The sequence below is a fragment of the Nelumbo nucifera genome, chromosome 2, assembly GCF_055504915.1.
Source record: "Nelumbo nucifera cultivar China Antique chromosome 2, China Antique-T2T, whole genome shotgun sequence".
In the NCBI taxonomy this organism is placed as follows: Eukaryota; Viridiplantae; Streptophyta; class Magnoliopsida; order Proteales; family Nelumbonaceae; genus Nelumbo; species Nelumbo nucifera.
In genome coordinates, this window is record NC_142650.1 from 4267238 (window position 1) to 4294949 (window position 27712).

Below are 27712 nucleotides of genomic sequence, written 5' to 3' on the forward strand. Positions count from 1 at the left end.
AAACCGAACTGGTACCTTCGATTTTTTTAAAATGCCAAACCGACCGGTATAGTTAATGAAATTTTTTATTCAGTTTCGGTCAGTTTTTCGGTTCGATTCGATTTTTCTTATTCACCCCTAATGAAGAGAAAATGTCACGTGTGGAAAGAATCATCTCACCACTGGATGAATTGGGATCTACTCGTAAAATGCGCCTCAGCCCCATCCCACCATGTATTTGGAACATCTTCCATACTCTCTGTTCTTCATAAGGAGATGTTTCCAATACACAGTGAGATGGGGTCCGTGTGAAGTACGCTCTATGAGGAGCAGATCTTGACTCCCACCGAATAGGCCAACTGGCTAAGTCCAGATTTAGTCCTCACCAAATCCATTATCCATCCTCACACTGTCCTCACTCCTCACAGCCCTTGCAACTCAGTCTGGATCACCCACCAACAAAACACGTTCCAACTTCCAACCCTCTATCAACATAATCTCAAAACGCACATCTCATACATGACAAATCCCACTTTAATGGCGGGTCCCAGTCTCATAGTGAGTCATGCGATGTTAGATGAAATTGGCAAAGAGTTGGAACGTGCTTTGTTGGTAGAAAACCTCAACTCCATGCAACTGTGCATAGGGGTTATTACTTTTTCACTCGTGAAGGCATTCCCAATACACAGTTTTAAAGGTTGTGAAGACTTTGAAAGGGCAGATTTTGTGAGGATAAAATCCCAATTGACCAATTCTCGGCCAAGTAAAGGCTGTACAGCAACACCGGATGAGATTAAAATGCAAGCACCGGATGTTAGATGTAAGCCTGTAACCTTCAGCTGGATCTTTGGCACATGACTGGGTCCGGCTGATTTATTTAATCAATGTATGAACAATTAAATCGTCACAATAATTGAGGGAATGAAGAAACGGGATGGCTCCCACATCCCGATTCCATCAAATTTTACGCAAAAACGGAACAATAAAATGTATATGATACATTAAGAGAAAAAGCGGAGGGTGGGGGTTAGTGTATTCATACATAAGGTGTGTGGGGAATCCAAGTTTGGCATCCATCAATCCACAATCCTCTCTGCGTGCAGACCTTCAACTCTATTCTTCAAAAATCCCACGCTAAAGGCTGCACGGCACGGCCAGTGGTATAGCAACGACTAGCAATTAATACTGAATACCAAAGAGCTTCAAAAAACGAGGGCCAGGAGGAAAAAAAGAATGAATCGCGGCAATTCCATTGCCACCTGGATGAGAATCATGAGATTATAACAGGCTACAACCCTCTTTTTGATTAATTAACAAATTAATAATACCATGGAAGCACAGATGCACACGTGCCTCCAAAAGAATATGCACCGCAACTCTACTGTTCTCCGAGCGTTGCCCCTTCAACCCCCCCCCCCAACCCAAAACCCCAAAAATAAACAAACAAAAAACGATCTCGAAACCCCCAATCTTCAATCCTTACTTTGAACATTGTTAACCACGCACCAACCCAACCCAAATATAATGTTGTTACAAACCCATCAGTTCTCTTCACCCATATTGCAGAGTTTCGCCAACAGATACCATCCAAAGAACCCAGCGGGGCTTTGATGCCTCCCGTATTTAGGAAATGGGCTGAAAGAGAGAACTTCACCAATGAAACACCCACAAATTACATCAACAGAACCCTGCCTACATAAGCCGATGCTGCCGTAAACCCTTCCCGAAATGAGGTTGCATCAACCGGACATATAACCCATTCAAAGTTACCAGTTGATCGTGGGTTCCTTGCTCCACAATTCTCCCACCATTAAGAACTACAATATTATCTACATGCTTCATCATTGCCGCCCTGTGAGCAATAAGAATGGTCGTCTTGTTCCCCATTATAAGTGTATCGAGAGCCTCCTGCACAACCCGGCTTGACTCAGACTCAATTGAGGAGCTGGCCTCATCCAAAAGCAAGATTGGTGCATTCTTCAGCACTACCCGGGCAATGGCTATCCTCTGCTTCTGTCCTGGTGTTAGATCTACACCTCTCATGCCCACATGTGTGTCATAACCATGAGGCAAGCTGCTAATGAAATGGTGAGCATTAGCTATTCTGGCTGCCTCTTTCATCTCAGCCTCGGTTGCATTGTGCCTTGCATATATGATGTTCTCCCGTATGGTGGTTGAGAAGATAATGGGTTCCTGTTGAACAAGACCCAGGTGATTCCTCAACCATTTGAGATTAAACAACTTCAAATCACGACCATCCAGTAAAATTTGACCAGCAACTGGATCATAGAATCTCTCTATTAGAGATATTAAAGTGCTCTTTCCAGAACCTGAAACCCCCACCACAGCCACAGTTTGTCCTCCACCGACTTTGAGACTAAAATTGCTCAATACCATCAATTCTGGACGAGTTGGGTAACAGAAATCAACATTTTTCAGCTCAATGCTTCCAAACACATTAGGAGGTTTAAGTCCAGAGCTATCATCTGGGTCAATCTTAGGAACACGATCTATGATTTCAAATACTGAAGTAAGAGAGTTACGTCGCTTGAGAATGTAAGGAGCCAGGCCAAATGGTTCTACCAGTGCAAAGGTTGCAAAGGAGAAGACAATGTACTCTTTGAGAGCTGTTGACAGATTCAGATAGCCTTTTTTAACAGAGACAGCAGTATACCAGAGAAGGAGGGCATTACAAGCAAAAAGCAGGAATTGTGAAAAACCAAAGGCAAAACCAATGGCCATTCCGTGGAGGAAGCTCTGCTTGAATATTTTCCCTAACTGTAACCTGTAGAGTTCCATCACCTTGTTGCCTGCACAGAATGCAACAACAGTATAGATATTTCTTACTGCATCTTCAAGCACCAAAGAAGCCTTCCTGTGCATCTCCTGTATGCCTCTTGAAAACCCCGCAAGCCACAACTTCTGCAAAGCACAGACTCACAGCCACTCAAGATTTGAAACAAGGGACAAGTTGCATATTCATGATTTTTGATAAAGGATAGATGAAATAAAATGCATCACAATAAATAAATCCTTCCTACTAAAGTACACACCGACAAGTAAAGAATCGTGGGTTCATATCATATTGTAATCCAACCAGCCAAATGCAAAACAATTTATGCTAAGTTAATTAGACATTGGTTAGACTCCAGTTGGACCCAATAACAACCTAACTTCCTGAAACAAATCCTGATAGATAGTTGGTTTAGTGAAAAGCAATGAATCCCCACATCCACCCCCCACCAGGGAGAGGGGTCACCAACATGGCTTAGCATATGCAAGATGGAAGGTTTAACTTTGTGCATATATGGAGTTTGATATACATCATTATCAAAAAACAATTGACTATTGATCCCGTCATCTGTTCTTCTATTACATACAGAAAACTATCTCCAGGGTTAATATTTTTAACTACACATATGGGCATGTATATGCAGAAAACCTATTCCAGGTAACCAAACATGTTAAGGTATTCACAACTGATGTAAACAAAGAAGCAAGGAAAGAATCCATGGAGAATTGAATCATTTTTCCAATTCCTACACCAATTTCGGAATTTTTTTGAGTGTCTTAATAATAGGGTTTTAAGTTTTCTAGAACTTTACATTTACTGCTTGTAAGGAAAGAACATGGAGAATTGAATCAGTTTTCCAATTCTTACACCAATTTCAGAATTTTTGGGTGATATTGATATTGTTTTTCTTATTTCTAGTTATAGGTGTCTTAATAATAGGGTTTTAAGTTTTCTAGAAATTTACATGTATTCCAAAATTTACCATCTATGGTAACATTTAACTTACTATTTATAGTAAACTCACATTAGAAGCTGTTTGATAACAGATGAAGATGGCATACCTCCTTAAAAACTTATTCACTAAAACATAAAGCAATAAGCTTTTCAGTTCAGCATCTTCAGCTGTTACCAAACGGCCCCTTAGTAAGGTTTTATAGAGTTGTTTAGGAGTTCAAGTCCTTGTTTAAGTGTCCCTATAACCTATGGATTTGTCTTAGTCTTAAAGCAATTAAAAGTTGATTTGGATCAGTTTCCAAGTCCAAATTGGAGTTACAGGGATATCAGAATTTATAAGTTGAGTCTATAAGTAGAATGTTGAGTTCCTACTCAACACAGGAATCACCTTGAAGGTGACTCAACCTCCTTGCAAGAAAAGAGATAAGAGTGAGAGAAGAAAGTGGTAAGAGATCTCAGTTGTCCAATTCTTATTACTCAACCGAGCGACGGTGAACGATGGCGGCAACGATGGTAACGGTGAGCGAAGGTGGTGTGTTCTGGAGGCGATGAGCAAAGAAACTGAAGATGAGGAGAGTTATGAGACTCTTGAAAGATTTCAGGCCAATAAGCCTACTGAATAGTTTCTACAAGCTTCTTGCAAAAGTGCTGGCCGAAAGATTAAAGAAGAATCTAGGAAGTGAAATTTCCAAAAACCAGTGTGTTTTTATTGGTGGAAGACAAATCTTGGACAGAGCTTTAATTGCCAATGAAGTGATTGATTCAAGAACGAGGGCAGGAAAACCAGGAATTCTATGTAAAGTGGATCTTGAAAAAGCCTATGACCATGTCAATTGGAGATGCCTAAATTTCATTCTTGAGAAAATGAACTTCAGCCAGAAATGGAGAAACTAGATGAAGGTATGTTTTTCTTCACCAAAATTTTCTGTTATAATTAATGGAAATTCATCTGGCTTCTTCAAAAGTTCAAGAGGCATTCGCCAAGGAGAGGCAATTAAAATTATAAAATCATTATTTTTGTATGAAAATTAAGAATTTAAGACCCTAACATGGACTTGAAAATGTTTTATATGTTTCATTTTATTTTTAAATTTTTATTTGAATATGCTTTACATGTTATGTTTATGTATTTTAACTTTAAAGTAGGTTTTTTAAAAACAATTATTTTAAAATTTTAAGTTTATATTTTTTATTAATATTATGTTCAATATTTTTTACTTTCTGCATTTTTTACTTTTTTAATTTTCTAACATTTATTGACTTTTTAGCATTTTTGTGTATTTCTGTGCCTTGCATCAAAAAGGCGCACACCTCGCCTTGAGGCTTGCTCTTTTAAAACACTGGTCACCTCTTCTTTTCCTTTTGTGTGATGGAAGTCCTGACCCAATTCATCAATCGAGCAAGAAAGTCTGGTCCTTGGGAGGGCTTTGAAATTAAGCCAGGGGTGAAAGGGCCAATGTGCTCCACTTTGTTGATGACACATTGTGTTTTGTTGATGCTTCTTTTGCTCAATTAGAAACACTAGTGGGAATTTTTTCTTGGTTTGAAGTGGTAACAAGGCTAAAGCTGAACTTGGGAAAATGTTCTCTGATTTCGGTGGGTAGAATTGAGGACATAGCTGTGTGGGCAGATGCCCTGGATTAGTGAACAAGCTCCCAACTACCTATCTTGGGCTCCCAGCAATATGGGAGCCGGTGTTGGAAAGACTTGAGAGGAAACTCACTTCCTGGAAGGCAAAATACCTTTCAAAAGGGGGAAGAGTTACCCTGATTAAAAGCACTCTTGCGAACCTGCCAACTTATTTTCTCTCTCTTCCCCATCCCTAGCACAATAGCAAAGAGAATAGAAAAATTACAAAGAGACTTTTTATGGAAAGGGTGGGAAGATGAAAAAAAGATCCACATGATAGCATGGGATCAGATCTAAACTCCAGGTCCTTTGGGACTGAGAAGAATCAAAACTTTCAACACAGCCTTATAGGGAAAGTGGATCTGGAGATTTGGAGTGGAAGCAAACAGCTGGTGGAGGAAACCCATTGCATCCAAATATGGTCTTCAACCGAGGGGATGGACAACTGCTATCAACTTGCCTTCATATGGATACTCGCTATGGAAAGCTATATTGAAAACTCTTCCTAGTGTCCTAAAAGGGGTGGGTTTCAAGTTAGGAGATGGGGGAAGAATCCACTTCTGGAAGGACAAATGGCTTGATGATGTACCTTTGGAAGAGAAATTTCCTATGCTATCCTCAGCGGCTGAGGATAAAGAGGCAATAGTTGCTAACTCTTTCGAGTTAGTCCGAGGTAAAGTAGTGTGGAAGCCTAAATTCTGAAGAGATTTTCAAGACTGGGAGGTGGATGAAGTTGTGAACTAGTCAAATAGCTTAAATACATTTTCTTTTCAGACCCATTCAGAAGACCAATGGATCTGGAATTGGACTGCTGATGGAAAGTTATCGGTTAGATCTTTTGCTGATAGTCTGACTATTAGAAGGGCAACTGATTTCCCCTGTAAACAGATGTGGAGCCCTCATTCTCCATCCAAAAGCAATTTCTTGACGTGGGCCTCAGCACTAGGGAAGTGCCTAACAAGAATCAACCTGGCAAAAAGAGGTTTTCAGCATAGATGACCTTAGCTTTGGAATCTGTGGTCTTGAAGAGGAATCCATTGAACATCTCTGAGTTCATTGCAAGTCCGCCTGGACTATCTGGTCTCATTTCTTTGATGCTGTTGGTGTTTATTGGGTAATGTCAGGTACAGCGAATGCATTTGGAGAGCCATACCAGCAGCAGTAATCAGCACTATATGGTCTGAGAGGAATGGCAGAGTTTTCATGAAAGAGAAGAAAGAACGTGAGGTGTTAATCCAGAGTATTGTGGCCAGACTTGCTTCTTGGCTTTCTATCATCCCTGAGTTTTGTAATCAGAACTTGTTTGTGATGCTTAGCTCAGTTAGTTTGTGGGAGCTGTGATCATATCCTTTGGGGGTGAACTGGCCTGTGGTTTCCCCCATTCTTGTATGATTATCTTTTCTTCATTAATAAAATTTACCTTACCTCTTTTCAAAAAAAAAAAATCTTCTTATTACAACTGAATGATGCCCTCAGATCCAGCCATTTTTACTAGCAGACACGGCTTTCTTTTGTAGACAAATCGAATGGGTAGAGCTGGGAGCAACTGGCATCCCTCATGAGACAAAGGTGGGCTTGCATGGCTGACTGATGAACCTTGGGCTGGATTTTATCAATTCCCCCATCCCCACTCTCTGAGATCAACCTTGTCCTCAAGGTTGAGAAGTGGGAACTAGTACTATAGTTGCTAATATGGTTCCCATGTGGCATCCTTGGTGGATAAGTTGGTCCAAAGTATTAGAGCTTCTGGGAACACCTTATTGCCTTCTTTGACCCATCAAAGAACATCTGAGGTAAATTTCCAAGCACCAATTTACCCCTTCCATTAACCATCAATTTGAGTGTGGTAGCAGTAGTGTAACTTGATTCCCTGAACATGGAAGTATTTGGCCCAAAATTTGCTCATAGAAGTCTGGTCTTGATCCGTGACAATAGCCATAGGAGTGTCATATAGCTTTTCAATTTTTTGCACAAAAATTTTTGCCAGAAAGGAAGTTGTATTGAGGTGAGGCAAGGCAACGAAGTAGGCATATTTAGTGAGTCTATCCACTACTACCAAAACTAGTAATGGTTTACTACCAAAAAAAAACTAGCAATGGTAACTTTCATTTAGTAGTTCATAAAATAATTACATCGAGACTCCAAATGAGTGCTGGTCCCACAAGATAGTGGATGTTTTGATTAGTAACTGTACCAAAATTATGGATTTGCCCATTGAAGAGGGAATCCCAGTGATGAAGCCCTTAGAGATTTCATCACAAACCTGCCAAGGAAGGAGTGGCTACTCAAGGACAGTTAGAGCTTGTGTGTCATACTTGTGTTATTCACATATATGCAAGCTGCCACATATTCTTTCACCTGTCTTTTGATGTCTTGCCAATAGTAGTGGCCGGAGATTAAATGGTAAGTGTGCAGGACTTTGGAGTGGCCACCTACTGTGGAGTGCGGACTCATGAAACAGGTGTAGAAGGAATGTGGGTGGATTTGGGGACCACCACAAGATGGCCATGACAATACAGGACTGAGTCAACCACCGTGTACCCATAAACAGTTGTAGAAGTTAAGGAATGTGGGTGGATTTGGGGACCACCACAACATGGCCACGACAATACAGGACTGAGTCAACCACTGTGTACCCATAAACAGCTATCGGGTTTTGGTTCCATTGGGCCCTAATGCATCAATAGTGGATCAAGTTGGGCCTCTTCCACTGTAATCCAACAAGGGAAAGATGGGCCAAGAGACTCATTTAACCCAGCTCAAGGTTACCCAGAGGGCATCCACTGCTAAGTTTGTAGGTCTCGGTGTATATTCAATTTGATAATCATACCCCATGAGCTTACAAGTCCACTTTTGTTGAACACTGTTCAAACCTCGTTGATTCACTAGATATTTCAGACTCCTCTGGTCCATCCAAATGATAAAATAATGGCCTAAAAGATAAGCTCACCACTTCTAGACTGCGAAAACAACTGCCACTTGCTCATAAGTTGACTTGGCTTGGGCCTAGGTTGAGAGAGCCTTACTGAAGCAGGCTAAGGGCTGCTCTTTTTGCATCAATACAGTACCTACTCCACACCCCGAAGCATCACTTTTTTTTGACAAGTCCCCGAAGCATCACATTCAATCTTGAATGACTTTGAAAAGCCCAATACGGCTAGAAATGGAGAAGTCCCAACCCGTTTGAGATCTTCAAATGTTTGTTGGGCTTGCAACTTTTACACGAAGTTATCCAGAATGAGAAATTGGAATAGTGGGGCTTCCAACAACCCATGCCCCTTTATAAATCTTCACATGCAAAAGATCCATACCTCACACACAAGGCTCCTATGTAGTATGGCCATATAACTTTAGGATGTGATCTCTGATACGACTGAAGCCATGAATCACATCACGGTCAAGATAGATTGACATGATCAACACTCGTTGGTAGCTTAAAGATCCAAGAAACTGGATCCTCACCTGAAAATGTAGAGAAATCTAGCTTAGCAGACATTTCAATGCAGCCACTTCCTTCACGAGAGCTTCCATTGCTCAATCCTTCATTCTCACTCTCCCTTGCACTGGATATCGCCATTCTTTCACATCCTGACATCACGGCAGAGAGCACTTCTTGATTTCTTGCACCCCCACCCCCTAAACTTGTACAGACTGATTTCAATTTGAACCACCCTACATTCCAGCATCACAGATCTGGTGTTGGTCATGGAAACAACCATGTTCTGATGCCAAATCATAGAGTTCCTACTCAAATTCAACTCATGAGTCACTTCAAGGGTACTCAACCTCCTTACAAGAAGAGAGAGAGAAAGAGAGAGAGAGAGAGAGAAGAAAGTGGTAAGAGATGTTATTTGTCTAATTCTTACCCTAGGGGTTATGAGTAGTTTGGTACTAGGGATGGAAATTTCCCCATTCCCCCGACAGGGAGAGCACCCCCATGAGAGCACCCCCCCCCCACCCCCATGAGATCCCTTCTTAATAAAACTACTAAAATATCTTTGATATATATAAAATTCAAACCCTATATATTTGGGTTTTTTTATCTTGGGATTGATGTTGAGTATTTGTGTTTTCCTATGAATTAGTTAATGATTTATGCTAATACTTTTAAAAATATGATTGAATATGTTTGAATAGATTTGGAAATATTTTTGCTAGGACTGTAATTTGCAACTATTTTATTTAAAAAAAAAATTGGGAATGAAGTAGAAATCAAAAACAAAGCAAAATTTGGCATCTTCAAAAAAATGGTGGGGAGTAGGGATCCCCATGTGGACGAGGGCGGGGAAATTCCTATCTTTGTCGGCAGGGACGGGGATGGGGAGTGTCTCCCCATGTTTGCCCCGCCCCATTGCCATTCCTAGCAGGTACCCAGGCCTGAGGTGGGCTTGCATGCCAAGAAATGAGGGAGTCTTGGGCTGGGTTCTATCATAGAGTCATTGTAATTGCAATTAAAAGATTGATTTGATGAAATAAAGTTTAGTTACTAAATTCTGGTTTTTGCCAGAAATTCTGTCTTTCTCTCTTTCACCTATTTCTTCTTATAAGAATTCTGTCTCTCTGTCATTTACCTTAACAGAAAGAGTTCCCTTTCTAAGTTCTTGCTCATTCTTTGGCATTGTAACAAGCTATATACTTGATTTTTTACCCCTCATTCTTAATCGGCCCAAACCCCTCCTTTACCCCACAAAGCCCATTACCTGACCTGGAATTTGTAGGACCCTACCCTGTCATACAACAAACACTAGCGAAACAGGGACCAGTAGAGATCCAATTTTTTGAGTGTCAAGACACTGATGGGAGCTGATGTAACATAAAAAGAATATTATAAAAGCTAAGGCAGGGAACTATGGGCATACGATGATGAACTGGGTAGTTCTTGTGCTCTTTGTAATGTATAGACTCTATTCACCATCATTTAATAAAATTGAAATGGAGCAGAAGATCTTCATAGCTGACCAATCCAGAGAGTCACCTAGTTGGTGGTGGTTCCAGTTGGCCTCATCCTTCCAGGTAGGAGATACATAGAAGGTCATGTATGGGCATTCCCTACTTGACCCAATTAGAGAGCCTCCCTAATAATAACATTGATGTAGGGAGCTTCCTTACATGTGGAGGGATGATGAAGACAAAACCCTCTGGAATAGCCACCTGTACAATCTTCCAGCTTACATCATCCTAATCCCAACCTTTTATTGATGTCTTCTACATGGGAAGCTTCAAATTTTAATATAAAACTTGCCTAAAAAGAAGAGTATTCTGATCACATGGCAAGAATTTTGTTGGGCTCAAAATTGTCTCATTTATAAGTGATGAAGGAAGATTTGGCCCGACCTCATAACCACTCAACACGTGGCAAAGGCAACAGTTCGGCACAACAGCTCGCCAAGGCGCGAGCTCCGAGAGGAGGAACCAGTGGTCTGAACTCCCCACAAGGAGTCCGAGCTCTCCCTTAGGCCCCGAGCCTTACGAACACAAAAGGCAACAACCCGAACTGGCCTGCCCCACGGCAGTTCGGGCCACACTTCTATCCAAACTCAAGACTTAACCTCGCACACCACTCCAGCACTTCGCCCCCGAAACACCGAACTGAACAAACCGTACCTGACACCGAAGGAGTCCGTATCCAAGGGCGGCACACCTGATTGAGTTGGGATCTGACGCTTGACAGCCGCATTCCAACGGCCACCTGCCACCGCCATCTCCAGTTACAGAGACGGCTCCGACAAGGAGCAGTGGCGGTTCTGTCCCAACAGAGGTAATGACACCCGAACTGGCAGAAGCACAGAAGTAATCATGCCCGACCTGACAGAGGCCTCGGAGTGAGTGCGCGAGGTGGTTATAAAAAGGCTCTCTACCCCCCGAGGAAGGTATGAGAACTTTGCGCCATCTAGTTTTGTCTTGCCTTTGAGAGAATACTAACTTGAGCTTCGGAGTGATCTCGCCGGGTTCCTCCCCGGAGATTCCCCACTTTCTTCATTTCAGGCCCCCCTGTTGCTCCAATCAGAGGCAAGGTCGTTGACAGCTAGGATCGACCGGATTGCGCACCATCAATAAGGGTATAAAAAGAATTTTCTGGGGCCATTTTTTAGCCAAACTTATTTGCCACATGGAATATTCCTTGATCGCTCAGCTGCTGTCTGCTAATATTATCTTGTTCAGCGTTTTAAAATGTTTGACATAAAATAAGCTTTTCGAAATAGAGAGTTCATAAATAATAAATGCGCGTGCACATTTGCATCAAGATAATGCTAGCAAGGGGCACAAGCTCAAACCTGTGCAATAGCTGACACTGTAAGTATAGGTAGTGTTGCCAAGGCCACAAGTGCTAATCTCCATTGCAGCAGCATACCAATAAGAACAGCTATCACAACAGCTGCAGTGTCCTGGATAAATATAGAAAGCCGGTTGCTAAAAGCAGCACGTACAAATGTAGCATCATTTGCTAATCGCATGGATAAGTTGTCAGCACTGTTCTCCTCTTCATCAAACCATCCAACTTCATTTCGCAGCATTGCTGCATGGAAACAAAAATGGATTAGCTCAGAATGAAAAGTTTTTTTTTTCAAATAATGTAGAAACACAAAAAAAAATGTTAACACTTCATGCTTGAGGAAAGAGGTAATTAAAGACCAAGAAGATATCATTTACCTGAGAACATCATTCTCCTAACTCTTTCAGTCATTTTCTCCCCCATAATACCAAAATAGAAGTGTTGCAAAAAATTCGCAAACACTGTTACAATACCCATGCATGCAATGATTAAGCACCATTTGTCCACTTCACGACCTAAGTGACGACGATCTTCACCCTCTCTATAATATTCCATCACAATAAGTGCAATAACATAAGCAAGAAGAGGATTAAAAGAACCAAAAATTGCAGCACCAATGCTTCCTAGAACAGCATAAAGCCACTCTGCAAAACTGAGCTCTGCAAGCCTCCAAAATGATGGAGGCTTCTGATGTTGCATATCCCTTGATTCCCTGTTCTTCACAGGCACATTATCAAATTGGCAGAGGGGTCGACTGAAAGTTTTTGAGTGGGAACGTTCATTCTTGGGATCAGATGTCAATAATGGTGAAATAGGGGACTCAGGGTCAGAAGCATTTGATGTTTGTCGATGTGCACTATGAACATCAATTTTGGGCAGCTCTGGTAATCTCATTTCAAAACTGTCCTGCCTTTTAATGGATGGTACTTTATCTGTTGTGTCCAAGGGCACTCCATTTTCCAACATTTGTTCTGATGGTGGGCTCTGGATTTTCGGTGATTCTTGTGAATTAAAGGTGCCATCTGGGGCCCGAAAAGCATAGATTCCATGCACTCTCTGAAGAGATGGTGATTTAGCCATCTTAGGAGATGATGATTCTTGAAGGCTTTGACTTCCTGATGAATCCTTTTCAATTTGGAAAGTGGTTGTCTCCTTGTAATTCCTTATTGGTGTCCTGAAAAAAATATAGAACACATGAAACAGAAATTTATGGAGAATATATCCTTGCTAAAACTATGTTGCAGGAAGATATAAAGTTTGTATTATTGTACCAGTTAGAGATACAGATAAATACACCACAAAGCCAAACAAGATATCTCTATGCCACAAGGTGATACAAAATATTCCACCATGTACAGCAGAACCATGTATAATTACCTCTTAGGAAGCTTTGCTGCTTCTTCACATCTAAGAAGCTCTGCATATAGCCCATCCAGATTTAGCAACTCATCATGTGTACCCATTTCAACAAGTTGGCCTTCCTCCATGACCGCTATATAATCAGCATTCCTTATAAGACCAAGCCTTCGAGCTATTATAATAGTTGACCTTCCCAACATCAGGATATCTAAAGCCTCCTGAACAACCCTTTCGGCTTCAAAATCAAGGCCACCAGTGACCTCATCAAGCAGAAGAATAGACGGATTCGAAAGCACTGCCCTGGCAATGGAAAGTTTTATTTTCTGTTCTTCTGTTAATGGTAAACCAGCCCTACCCACCTGGAATGCACAAAATTATAAGAATGCTATTCATCAGAAACTAAAGGCTAAATTTAATATTCCATGTACTACCTAGAGTTCTACCTGTGTCTCATATCCTTTTTCAAGGGAGCTGATAAATGTATGTGCATGTGCTATTTTAGCAGCTTCTTCAATTTGATCAATGGTTGCAGATCGACCATAAGCAATGTTATCTCTAATGCTCAAACTTAGCAAGGCAGGTTCCTGGGTAACCAATCCTATTTGGCTTCTTAACCATTCCAGTTTCAAACTTTTAATATTCTCTCCATCCAGAAGGACTTCTCCTGCCAAACAAAAGAAACGGCTCTTAGGAAAAAAGCAGTTGGAGTTCCAGAAAGAAAACCCTGAAGAAAAGAAAGAGAATATTCACAGGCAGGAGTCAGAAAATTTTCATTGGCCATAAATACCTAATGTAGGATCATAAAACCGCTCCATGAGAGGGATTATACTGCTTTTCCCCGAGCCATTTCTGCCAACAAGTGCTACAGTTTTCCTAGCAGGTACAGTGAGGTAAAACCCGCTTAAAATAGGTATTTCAGGGCGAGAGAGGTAACTGAAATACACATTGCGGAACTCAATGTTTCCCTGTACAGAAACTAATGTATTCCCATCCTGATTGACAGAAGAGGTTGAACGACTTATCATCTCAAAAAGCCTATAAGCTGCAATACGCCCTTGTTCAAAAGAGTAGAAGTTTGTTGCTGCTTGATTCAATCCACTAGAAAAGACAATATAACCAAGATAAGATAAATAATAAAAAGGAGAAGAAGCATCAAAATGATAAGAAGAAAATGAGATTCGGATGCTCACAGGCCACTTAAAATCACAGCAAAGAGTGATATTATAATTTCACCACCATGGGCTTTTCCATGTTTAACCAAAAACCTTCCTACCCAGAGTTGCAAAGAACAGGAACATATTGCAAGCCCATATGTAAAACCAAGCCCAAGGCCTTGGACAAGACTTATCAATATACCATATCTCAGTGTTGCTTGGAGTGAAGTTGCATAAGAATACTTGGCCAATGTTTCATTTGTGAATGCATATAAGGTCCTAATGTAAGAGACTGCCTGCACAAGTAACAAAGTTGTGTTCCATAACAAATCATTGAATGAACAAATCACTAAATAACAGTCTAAACTCTAATTTGGATTTTCTTGAACAAATAAAATAATTAAAGATCAATTTTACCCACATTAAAATATTGATCCCTAAACTCTTGTGATCTAAAAATAAGTTTCCCACAAAGTCAATAACATAAAAAATAAGTACATAACATAATGCAAGGTGCCAACCGGTTGGTTGGTAAGGTCTACTGCTGGTGGTAGCGGAGACTTGGGATTGAATCCTGCCTGCACCTGGGTGGGGTGGGGGGGATTATGGGTTTGGGAGATGGGCTACTCCCATTGTGTACCCCATTGGAGCAAAAAAAAATCTAACTTTAGATCAGTCTAGCAAAAAAAAGTACATAACATAATATATAAGTAAATTGTTAACCTAAGTTGAAAAATGACAACAAATAATTTGGCAGAATAGAGCATTAACTGTGGCTTTCATAGGCATTTCTTCTCAAAATACACATAGTTTTATCTCAAAGTATTAATTAATAGTATGTAAATTCACCAATAGGTTTTCCACAACTAATAATATATTATCATGCTATTCAGTGAGTGGTGACTTGAGTTCAAAAAAGGTAGCAAATATTTAAAATATAGAAAGCCATTAGCCATATAATTCTCAATCATTTCCTCCCAAAACAGGAATTGTTACTGCATCTAAACCATCAAGCTCATGCCTCATGCAACCCCCTCCCCTTTTTTCTTAAATACATTCTCAATCTCCAACACCAAAGAATGAACATCAGAGACATTGTCAATAATTTAATTCATCTTATTCATTAAATCGAAAAATAACCACTTCTTGCATTGTATCATGCATCAATTCTTCTATAACTTCTATCTTAGAGGCCAAGTTTGACACGTTCATCCAAGAAATATAAGTTAAATTACCAGAAATCTTAACACATTAAAACAAACCAATTAACCAATAAGGAAAAATCTCATTTAACATCAGGCTCAGAAACACCACAAACTGAGAACAAGTAAAATTAAGTATAGAAAGAAAAAATGACCTGTTCAGCAATACTTGCTGCCTCAGCATATGCATCTTGAATATTTTCAGCAAGCCTGTGGAGAAATATGTTAGATATTCCTCCTGCAGCAACAATAAATGGGCCAGTGGCTAAGGTGATGAGTGCAATCTGCCAACAATTTACCAATCCAATGACAAGACCACTGAAAAATGTAGCCATGTTATGAATATAATTCCCAACCTGTCACATAAGATGTTCACCATCAGAACTAACACCCAATAGACTAGTCAGCTGCATGAAGCTAAGAGAATTTTCAAAATAATCATAACCCCTTCAAAGGGAGAAGCAACATTTGAGGCTGAAACATACTTTCTCACTGAGAGCAGACTGAATGAGTAGTACATCACTCAATACTTGGCTTACAATATCCCCATTGTTCCCATATGTGTCAAAAAAACTCATGTCCTGATTAAGTAGTACTTGGACATACTTTGACCTAATGACTGCAGTCTGCCTCTCTCCAGTAAGAATCCAGCATGACACCTCTGTTATATAGAGTTGATTAGTATTGGATGCTACAAGAAGTATACAAGAGTAAACAGAAATGCAAATATTACAACAATGCATATTCATCTTACCAATCCAACCTGCAGCAAAAACACCAGCAGCTATATAAACAACGTATAGAGCATGCTGCAAAATGAACAAAAGCAACATTTAATTTAGGCAAAGCCTACGCTTGAATTTTCAATTATCAAATATATTGGAACAGAAAAGAAAAAGACCTTGACTTGAAAGGAAGGATAACTAAGCCTCAAAAGTTAACATAGCTAGTTGGGTTGATTACTATGCACTTAATATTTATTATATGATTATATTATCCACTAAAAGTAAAGCAATGAAACATTTAGTTAGCTACTTCAGCTGTTATCACATGGACCCAAAGAAAAAAAGTTACAAATCTAGGAACTGTAAAGACTACTGGAACAGACCAACAGAAAGCAGTTAATGAGTTTTACAAGAGGAGGCCACGTCAGCACAACTAATCATCCACTTGCAACAGCTGTAACAGAAAGAAATCAAAGATTGTAAACAGTACAAGTAGTGAAGCACAAAGAGAAATAAGATAGTAATTCTTTCGGCATTAATCTCTCTCTCTCTCTCTCTCTCTCTCTCTCTCCTTCCAACGAATTCAGGAGGTTGGCTCCCTCGAAGAGACCTGAGTTAGGCAGGTTCCTAACAAGTTGGTATCAGAGCCAGTATGACCAACACAAGAAACACGCCAGTAGACACCCGAGTGGATCAGATGGAGGTAGAGATCCATAGAATGTCTTCAGATCTCAAAGAAATGAAGGAAGGTTTCACTGCTCTCCTCAATCGACTGGAGCAGGGGGCAACGAACAACGACAGAGGAAGCCAAGAAGAGCGCAGCAATGAAAACAACCGTAGAACAGGGCCGGCGGCAACGAGAGCAGCCAAAAGCAATTTCCCCGTCTTCTCAGGCGGCGACCCAACTCCCTGGATTCTCAGAGCCGAACGGTATTTCGATTACCATGAGACACCTGGGCAAGACAGGGTAGCTCTGGCTTCTGTGCATCTTGAAGGGGAAGCTATCCTCTGGTTTCAAAGGTACCGACGGGGGCACCCTCGTCAAACTTGGGCAAACTTCACGGATGCCATGACTATCCGTTTTGGATCGTCTAGGTTCGAAGATCATGATGAGAGTTTGGCAAAGCTACAGCAGGTGGGATCAGTTAAAGATTACCAGATGAAGTTCGAAAAGCTGGCCGTGAGAGTCCAAGGGTGGACGGAGAAGGCATTGGTGGGAAGCTTCATCGGCGGCATAAAAGAAGAACTGTGACTGGAAGTAAAGGCGATGCAGCCCACTTCGGTCATAAATGTGACAGCGCTAGCAAGATTGTATGAGGATAAGTTCGCTCGAGCAAGAAAGGTGCAACGACCATGGGGTCCAGGAACAAGGACAACAGCACCAAACAAGGAGGAAGGAATATTGGGCCCAGGCCCATTGGTTCCTTTCAAACGGCTGACCTGGGCAGAGATGCAAGCCCACAGAGACAAAGGACTTTGTTACAACTGCGAAGAGAAATTCGGGCTGGGCCATCGGTGCAAGAAACAACAAGCATTTCTCCTCCAAACAGATGTCGAAGAGGAAGACGACCTCACCGATTGCAGAGAATCTAACCCAGGGTGGGAAATACAATCCAATGGCACACCAGAAATATCTCTACAAGCCCTTACGGGACTTGCGTCCCCTCAAACAATGAGAGTTGTAGGGCTAATCCAGGGACGCCAAGTGGCAATCCTCATAGACAGTGGCAGTTCCCTTAACTTCATAACTCAAGTCTTGGTGGATAAAATGGGACTCCCGATTCAACCAACAACGGCTTTTACGGTTCATGTGGCCAACGGTAATAGCCTATCCTGCAATAGCATTTGCATGGGCCTACCACTAAAGGTTCAAGGTCACCAGTTTGCAATGGACCTATATCCTCTTCATCTCAATGGAGCGGACGTGGTGCTCGGCATTCAATGGTTAAGACAGCTAGGGCCCGTGATCTGTGATTGGGCCCATCTCACCATGGACTTCGCATCATAAAACTCTACAGTCCATCTACAAGGGCAAACATGCAAGGGTCCAAGGAAAGCAAATAGGAGATCCGGATCAGCCCATATTCATGCACATGGACTCAAATTGGACCAGCCCATCTTTAGCTAACAGCAGCCCAGATGGGCCTAGAGACTTCCAAAGCTGCCTACAACAACTCCTTCAGCACTATGGCAGCGTGTTCGAAGAACCCCAAGAACTTCCACCACGCCAGGAGCATGACCACTGCATCCCCCTCATGTCGGGAGCTGCCCCAACCAATGTAAGACCCTACCGATACCCTTACTTTCAAAAATTTGAAATCAAGAAGCAAGTTCAAGATATGCTTAAGCAAGGGATAATACAGCCCAGTCACAACCCATTCTCTTCACCGATATTATTAGTCAAAAAAAAAAGGATGGGACGTGGCGATTTTGTATTGATTACAGAGCCCTTAACAATATCACCATTAAAGACTGATTTCCAATACCAGTCATTGATGAGTTGCCTGATGAACTCAGTCAAGCCACCATATTCTCAAAATTAGATTTACGAGTTGGGTATCATCAAATAAGGGTACATAGGGAGGATGTTCACAAAACGGCTTTCAGGACACATGATGGCCACTATGAGTTCCTGGTCATGCCATTTGGGCTGACCAATGCTCTAGCCACATTTCAAGCGTTAATGAATGACATATTCTGGCCATATTTACGTAAGTTCATCCTTGTTTTCTTTGATGACATATTGGTCTATAGCCCCAATTGGGAGGAACATCTGAATCATCTACAGGTCACCCTTGCAACACTTGAAGCCCACCAGTTGTTCGCTAAAGAGTCCAAGTGCTCCTTTGGACAAAACCAAGTTCACTACTTGGGACATGTTGTAGAGAAGGGAACTGTAGCGGCCGACCCAAATAAAATCTCCAGTATAATGGGCTGGCCGCAACCCAAAAGTGTGAAAGAGTTGAGGGCCTTCTTGGGCCTGACTGGGTACTACCGCTGCTTCATCAAAAACTATGGCCTAATAGCTACCCCGTTGACCCAATTGCTGAAACAAGACGCTTTCACTAGTCAACCCAGGCCCAACTAGCTTTTGAGCAATTGAGACAACCAGTTGCGAGCCCTCCAACATTAGCATTGCCCGATTTCACAAAAGACTTCATCATTGAGTGTGATGCCTCCGGTCAAAGTGTTGGGTTTGTTCTCATGCAAGAGGGGCGACCACGAGCCTTTTTCAGCAAGGCCTTAACATCACAAAAGTGGGCCAAACCAGTTTATGAACGAGAATTAATAGCAGTGGTCTTAGCAATCCAACGTTGGCAATCCTACTTGCTTGGTAGACGGTTCATAATTCGGACCGACCATCAAATTTTGTAGTTCTTATTGGATCAATCAGTCCTATCCTCGGAACAACAACAATGGATATCCAAGCTACTGGGGTACGACTACATAATTGAGTACAAAGCAGGGGCTACTAACCGGGTGGCTGACGCCCTCTCACGGCACCCACAATCATTTCAGTTACTAGTATCTTCCCCAACTTCTCCACTCCGGGATCTACTTCGAAAAGAAGCCCAATCCCATAGGGAGTTACAGCAGTTGAATGCCCAAGTATTGGCAAACCCCACACTGCACCCTGGGTACACCATTAAGAATGATCTACTCTTCTTCAAAGGACGACTGGAAATTCCGGCAGATTCTACTCATCTCAGTAAGCTCTTGGAATTATTCCATGCCTCACCCACAGGTGGCCACTCCGGCATCCTACGAACACAAAAACGCATCGCCACACAATTCCATTGGAAAGGCATGCGTACATCTATCCAGAACTTCATAGTCGGGTGTGCAATATGCCAACAAAACAAGTCGGCCACTACAACACCAACATGCCTTTTGCAACCACTCCCAATACCAACTCAAGTCTGGGATGATATATCAATGGATTTCATCACAGGATTGCTCGTTTCTGCCGGCAAAACAGTTATCCTTGTAATAGTGGATAGATTGATGAAATACAGTCATTTCCTACCTCTATCACACCCATTTACAGCAGTCACAGTTGCTGAATTGTTCCTCCGGGAAATTGTGCACCTACACGGGCTCCCCAGCTCAATTGTATCAGACAGGGACCCTATTTTTATGAGCCGTTTTTGGGCTGAGCTTTTTCGCCTGCACGGGGTTAAACTGTTCAAGTCAACTAGCTACCACCCCCAATCTGATGGACAGATAGAGGCGATTAACAAGAGTCTCGAAACATATTTGAGATGATTTGCAGGAGATCGACCAAGACAATGGGTGAAGTGGATCCACTGGGTTGAATGGTGGTACAACACCACTTTCCATAGCGCCGCGAGGATGACACCCTTCAGAGCTCTATATGGTCGGGACCCTCCCCCTCTACTTCCTTATGAAAAAGGGACCACCACAGTAGCAGTCGTAGAAGAAAAGTTGACGCAACGAGATGAGGTGTTAAAGGAACTGAGACATCATCTCTTACAGGCACAGCAATGGATGAAGCACATCTATGATAAACATCACAAGAATGTCCAATATGAAGTCGGTGATTGGGTGTTTCTCAAATTACAACCTTTCAGACAGATTTCAGTTGCAAGCCGACAGGAACAAACTCAGCCCGCGCTATTTTGGACCATTTAAAATCCTTGAAAGAATAGGGTCAGTGGCCTACAAGCTGGACCTTCCAGCAACATCAAAACTGCACCATGTATTCCATATCTCCTTACTTAAGAAAGGGCCGAAGTCAGGAGTCATTACAAGTGCAACCCTTCCCACATTTTCAGAAGAAGGACAACTGCAGACTGAGCATGCCCGCATCATTGATTTCAGATGGGTGCGCCGGGGTGGAAGAGTCGTACCAAAAGCATTAGTTGTTTGGTCTAAATTCTTAGAAGAGGATGCAACCTGAGAATCCTACTTAGATCTGCAATCAAATTTTCCCACATTAGACCTTGAGGGCAAGGTCGCTCTAAAGGAAGGGGGGATTGTAAAGACTACTGGAACAAACCAACAGAAAGCAGTTAATCAGTTTTACAAGAGGAGGCCATGTTAGCACAACTAATTGTCCACTTGCAACAGCTGTAACAGAAAGAAATCAAAGATTGTAAACAGTATAAGTAGTGAAGCACAAAGAGAAATAAGATAGTAATCTTTTGGCACTAATCTCTCTCTCCTTCCAACGAATTCAGGAGGTTGGCTCCCTCAAAGAGCCCTGAGTTAGGCAGGTTCCTAACAGGAAACATTGTATTAAGGAGATTTCATAATTAACATTTATAAATTGTAATTATTTTGCAACCACAAGGGAATAGCATATATCCATATAAGCTGAAAGTCCACAACAAAGTAAAAATCTAACTTCCACATTAATATGTTTTAAACAGACAATGGAATTTGTAGCAGTACCCTCAGCACAAAAATGTACTTCCCTAACAATTAGAAGAAAACAGATTTTTATGGACCAAAAAAACTAAATTAGTAATAAGAAAAAGGCCAATACCATCTTGAATACATAAAAATATACCCCTGAATAGAAGATATTAACAAACCATATGGTAAAAAGAAACCCCTTCCAAATAATAGACATTCCTCACATTCCCTTTTCCTTTTCTTCTATTTTTGTTTCCAGGTTTGTTTTGGATAAACTACAGGAACCCCCCTACACTTAGGGAGCATGACAGTTAGCCCCCAGTACTATTTTTTGTGACACTCGGTCTCTTATACTTTCATATCATGACAAATAACCCCTTCCATAATGATTCTGACACAGGAGTTAATGTTTTTTTTGGGGGTGGGGGTAAGCAACAAAGATTTCATTTAAAGAAAATAGTGCATACAGAGCTAGAGACAACAGGAGAGAAACAAGACAGAGAAAACAGATCAATCAAACACCACCCCTACAAAAAATGCTATATATCATACATATGTCATACTGAAATGTGCATTGCAAGACAACTCCAAAATCCTAAAATTCTCTGGTCTACTTTAAAAGACTATGGCCCCATTCAGCGCATCTTTTCGTGCGGTCTGTCAACTATTTACAAGCCCAGCAGACCGCAATTCAGTCTTTTCCCATTTGGTTTGCGGCAGATTTTCGGGAAGTGCTCAGATCTAGCCGCCAAAAGCTGGCGTGCCAAAAAGACACGAGAAGCTCAAATCGGGCGATTTTCGGGAAGCTCCAAATGGAGCTTTTGCATTTTTTTTTCTATTTGTCTTCGTGTGGAAAGGCACGCCTTAACCAAACGGGCTTCAGGCTGCTCAAATCTTAATGCAAAACCTCAATGCGTCTTTTGACTGTACCATAATATCTTCCCAAAAGACTTGCCAAATGGCCCCTATTTTGGTCATTTCCCAGTTTTTTTGGATCAGCAGAAGACCATTTTGGCCTTTTCCCAGTTAAATCCCTTGTCCATCCAGAAAATGTACCAAATCAACAGAATAATCTAGGCTACCAAGATGATCTCCCCTAAGAGTTTCAACTAATCTTATCCATCCAAGCAATGTACCAGAGTTTCAACTAATCTCAGCCATTCAAGTAAAGCAACTAATTTTCTAACAAAAAATGTGATCCAAATAAAGTGATGTACCAAATGACCAATGATTTAAAAGGAGCACCAAAGTAGGCAAGGTGCATTTCAAGGTATGTGCCTCACCTAGGTCCAGGCGCAGCTGCTTAGAAGAGGTGGGCACCTGGTGCACCTAGTTCACCTTGCGCCTCAGCCCAGGATGTGCTTCAATTCAATTTTGTGTTTTTTTTAAGCATGGTGACTGGGCCAGAGGTTCCACCCTCAGACCCCCAACCAAGCCCCTTCAGACAAGCCCAAACAAGTCCATGCTAGGGTCTTATTTATAATCACAAAACCAATCTTTTACATACAAGTTATGAATTGAAGACCTTAGCATGGACTTTTTTGAGCTTTTTCAAGGAGCTTGGTACAAAGGCAGCTCATAGAATTAGGAAAGCAAGATGTTTGACATTTCATTAGCTATTTGAAGAAATGTGCTTGGGAAAGTAATGAAGAGATTGAAAGTTTCACATGCTTGAATATGTTTTATATTTTATGCTTATGCGTTTTAATTTGAGCTAGTAGGCTTTTTTTTAAAAAAATAGTTTAAAATTTAAGTTTGCATTTTTATATTAATATTATTTTTAATGTTTTGATTTTTTTGCATTTTTTGAAATTTTTAAAAATTTTGCACCTTCTTCAAAAAGGAGTGCACCTCACCTCGAGCCTTGTGCTTCAAGCCACTAATTCCAACCATCCGAGCCATCAAAATGGCATCCAAAGATCAGTCCACTAATTCCAACCATCCAAATGATGTACCAAGATTTCATCTAATCTAGCCCATCCAAATAATGTTTTTTTTATGAATCCCATCCAAATAATGTATCTAATCAACCAAAAGATCTAGGGCATCAAAGTGGTCTCCTATGATCAGTGACTAATCTTAATGCAAGTGATGTAGCAATATTTCAACGAATCTAGGCTTCCCAGACAATATGCGTGCATAAATCCAAAATCTAGGCTACCGAAGTGGTCTCCCAAGAGCAAAGGATTAATCTCGGCAATCCAAGCAACATAACAAGATTTCAACTAATCTCAAATATTTAAGCACACCAAAATTCCTAAAAAAATCCATGTCAAATAAAGCGATGCACAAAACATAAACCAAAGATCTGGACTATCAGAATGGTGATGATGTAAGAAGATTTTAACCAATTTGTCCCAACTAAATGAGATAATTTATCTAAATCATTAAAGTGTTCTCCTGAGATCAATGGACTAATCCCAATCCTCCAAATGATACCCAGCACTGGATATGGCAATAAACAGAACGAATGGTGATGATGTATCAAATGATGATGATGATGCCATGATTTCAACTAATCTAAGCCATCCAAATAATGTATCAAACAACACAAAAAACAAGGCCATCAAAATGATATCCATAAATAAAGCAATGGATTTGAACTGTCTAAATAATGTGTCAGGGTTTTCAAATGGAAGAATATACAATTTCTGCTGTTAACCAACATCAGACATCACCAGTCTCAATTTTTGCTTTAAAAACTCAAAAATGATATATGTTGTTGACAATTAGATAACTTCCCATCCGCCATTAATGTAATTAGAAGGTTCAACATTGTGTATGCACAGATTCATCAAAAAGAAAAACAACATTGTGTATGCACAGGGGGTTATGTGTCATCAAAAAATAGTACAGGAGGCTAAGTGTCACCCTCCCCCCAAGTACAAGGGGATCCCTATAATTTAACCCTTTTTTGTTGGACTAAATTACTGATTGTAACTATTAATCAGTGTTTTAAAACATGGAGGCGTGAGGCGATCCACTACCTAGAAGCGTAAGCTTCCTTAAGAGGAGAGGGGTCAAGAGGAAGAAGGAAGAGGAAGGGGAGGAGGAAGAAGAGGAAGGGGGGATCTCATTTTTTCTTTATTTTTAATAAAATTCCTTTATATTAAGAAGAATAAAGATGCACAGCACTAGTTGAAAGGGGGATCTCATTCTTTCCCTTCCCTTTCTTTTCTTTCCTTTCCTTTCCGTTTTTTCTTTTTTTTTCAGTCTTTTTATATGAGGTGTGCATGAGGCGCATGAGGCATACACCTCTTGCACCTGAGGCGAATACCTCGGAGGTATCAGCACCTCTGACATAAAACCAATTATTTTTTAAAGGCACAATTTAACACTGAAAATCATCTGGAAGTGAAAACAATACCCAATGTACAAAAGTTCTCCAACATCCCAGCACATGGCACTGAGTCTCGTAATGAGACCAGTAATTACAATTTAATATCAAAACATCCCAAAAAGGAAGTTTTTGCTAGTTACTTGTCAATCTTCACCAATGAACACAAATTTACTTTATGCTTTCATACAAAAATACGTGTAAAACGCATAAATAACCATCATACATTAAAGCGATCATTGTGCACTGACTTATAGATTTTAGACCACGTAAAACCCTATAAAATGTGTAACTGAAAGAACATGCTCCAGATACACTGGAGTTCTAATGGCAGATTTCGTACTGAAAAAAAAAATAATTCTCTAAAAATGTCCTAAAAAGATTCTTTTGCAAATAAATGCAAGCACCAAACAAGCACAACGGACGCCTATAGTCCTAAAAGAAATTCAAACCAATCACGACAATTAGGATTATCAACCAAAAGGAATGCGTATGAGGGGTGGAAACCTACCAAAAGTGGTGAAATGACCCAAACTACGGTGACCAAATAGTTTGACAAATTTTAGCGAAACAAATAAGGAAAAATCAAGGTAAAAAAGGCATACCTGCGTGAACTTATGAAACAGCTCATCCTTTGAACTTCCAGGTTCCAGGCTTAACAACTGAATAACCTTCCCAAAGAAATGCAAGTAAACGACAAGCGCTGTCCCATGAGCCGCAGCAGCTAGTGATCCGACAACCATCAGAACCCAGTCCAATCTATCCGCACAAGCAAATAACCTTGAGAAAGGAACAGCGGCAGGCGGTGGCTCGATCTCCTCGGTCTCCTCAATCCCAACTTCTTCTTCCACAGGCACAACTTCAGGGTTCGAATCCAAGTACGGGGACGGCGACTCCGGCGGCTCCGACACCTCTGAAACCGGAGTTAAAGGCTGTATATGCGGGGGAGACCACCCGAAAAGGCCTCTTGATAGCATCATCTTCGCAACAATTTCGTAAACCCTAAACCCTAGTTCATCAAAACCCTAAAGTACTTGAAGCCGAAAGCACACACATCTACGGATCTAGGGCTAAATTTTGATGCAAACGAAATGTCAAAATAAAAATATTAACACTCAGAGTAAGCAAATTCTTTTATTCCACTCAAGGGTTTTGTATCTTCTTCTCTTCATTGATCAAATCCGAGCGAAGAATCCCGTCACAAATTGCTGAGTTGGTCAAACAAGGCGAATAGAAGAAATAAAGGAAGGCTTGCATACGCAACTTAGTCTCTACCCCCTCTAAACTCTGTCCCCTCCTTTTTCTTTCCACTATCTATCTCTAATTTGGTGGTATTTCCGAGTAAACGGTGGTTTCCGGGCAACGTTGCTTCCCGGTCGCGTCCCTTCCACCCTATCTCTCTAACTTGACACCGCCGGAGTTAAAAAAAGCAAAGAAGCGTTCTTTTCTTTGCGAGACCATTCATCTCCCGCACACATCATTATTCATTACGGGGCGCTTTTTGTGTGTGCCAGTCCAGCTTCTGTGTTTCTCTCTCCTCTCCTCTCTCTCTCTTCTCTCCCCTCACACTCTGTTTTTTCTGTTTGTTTATTATTACTTCATTTGATGGCTTCTTTTCAACTAAAACGAAAGTTAATACATATTTAAATAGTGAGAGAAGAAAAAAGAATAAAGAATCGTTCGTTATCATGGACCTAACGGAAGAAGAAAGTGTGTCTTTAATATGGATGGGCAGTTTATCTCCTTCGTTGACCATAAATAGCAGAAATTCCAACTGTCATTTCAATGAATATGTAGAGAGAGGGTAAGACAGACAATAATCTGAAATGTGCAGGTTATTTTGGTAATCCAAGAGGTTTATCTCCTTCGTTGCGATTATCCAATATCCACAGTAGGACCAACCGGGGGTATTTTGGGAAGAGTGAATATGTGGAGATCATAGTCAGTCAAGGCAATAAGCACCTGGAGGCTGGAATGCTGGATGATTAACCAAAATATCTATGGTATTTTAATCCATTGACGGAAAAGCCCAGGTGGTGGCCCTCGTTCTCAGTCCGAATCTGAAAAACGGTAGCGAGAAGTGATTATGATGCAACGGTTTCCAAATTTTAAACTACATATAAATGTGCAAAAATGTTTAAGCTCGACTGTAGGACCGACCAGGCTCTGACAACCGTGGGATGGGAATAATTGCGTTGGTGTGTCTCACTTCCACCACCCACGTGGAAGTAGTCGGTATCATGCAAGTGTAGGATATAAAATCGAATAATTGGTTCAGCACCTCGCTGAGGGATATATACATATACACCGTTTGATTATAAGCCACAATCCAGAGATTGTCTTTACCAAATCGGATCCCAGAAATCAAATCAGTGAAGGACGTAGTTGTTGGTATCATTTGTGGATGATTTGAGAGTTTTCAGATTTGATTATATGGATTAATTCCCAATTTCCATAATACTGCCCCACCACTTCCCAGTGCCCACTCGTAGTTGCGTCATTGCGTGGGCCGCGGACCAATTTGCCGGAAAACACTGTGGCATATGAATACAACGGAGGGAGACACGATGCAGCCTTTAAACAAACATCGTCTTCTTCCCGGCTCCCGCCAATCTCCTTTGTTATTTTTTGAATTCTGATGCATTTGGCCAAATCTGTAAATTTCGTGGTTTTAGATGGGTTAATGACTAGGAGTCTGTAAATGGGTAGTGTCCATCTAGAATCGAATCGGCCTAAACTAATCCTATCAAATTTGTTATAGGGTAGTTTTGATTCTTGGAACTGACCTTATCCAAGTCAGTTATAGGGTCAGGGTTTATACTAACTGAACCGACATGGTGAATCGCCCTTGGCTTTGATGAAATCGGCTTTGGACTAAATTTGTCTTTAAATAAATCCTAAAATATTTTGAAGGATGTGAAGATTT

At 41.0% G+C, this 27712-nt stretch overlaps 1 protein-coding gene across 1 annotated transcript; it reads right to left on the reverse strand.

The window, feature by feature from the left end:
* Nucleotides 1-892: 892 nt before the first annotated feature.
* ABCB20 (P-glycoprotein 20) lies at nt 893-26262 on the reverse strand. Its single transcript, XM_010255015.3, has 11 exons — nt 25392-26262; nt 16100-16154; nt 15831-16006; nt 15501-15701; nt 14180-14439; nt 13777-14087; nt 13433-13653; nt 13008-13348; nt 12008-12804; nt 11632-11873; nt 893-2901 (listed from the first exon to the last, which is right to left on the reverse strand). Exons 1-11 carry the CDS (start codon nt 25764-25766, stop codon nt 1672-1674), a joined length of 4209 nt encoding a protein of 1402 aa, XP_010253317.1. The 5' UTR covers nt 25767-26262; the 3' UTR covers nt 893-1671.
* Nucleotides 26263-27712: the final 1450 nt, after the last annotated feature.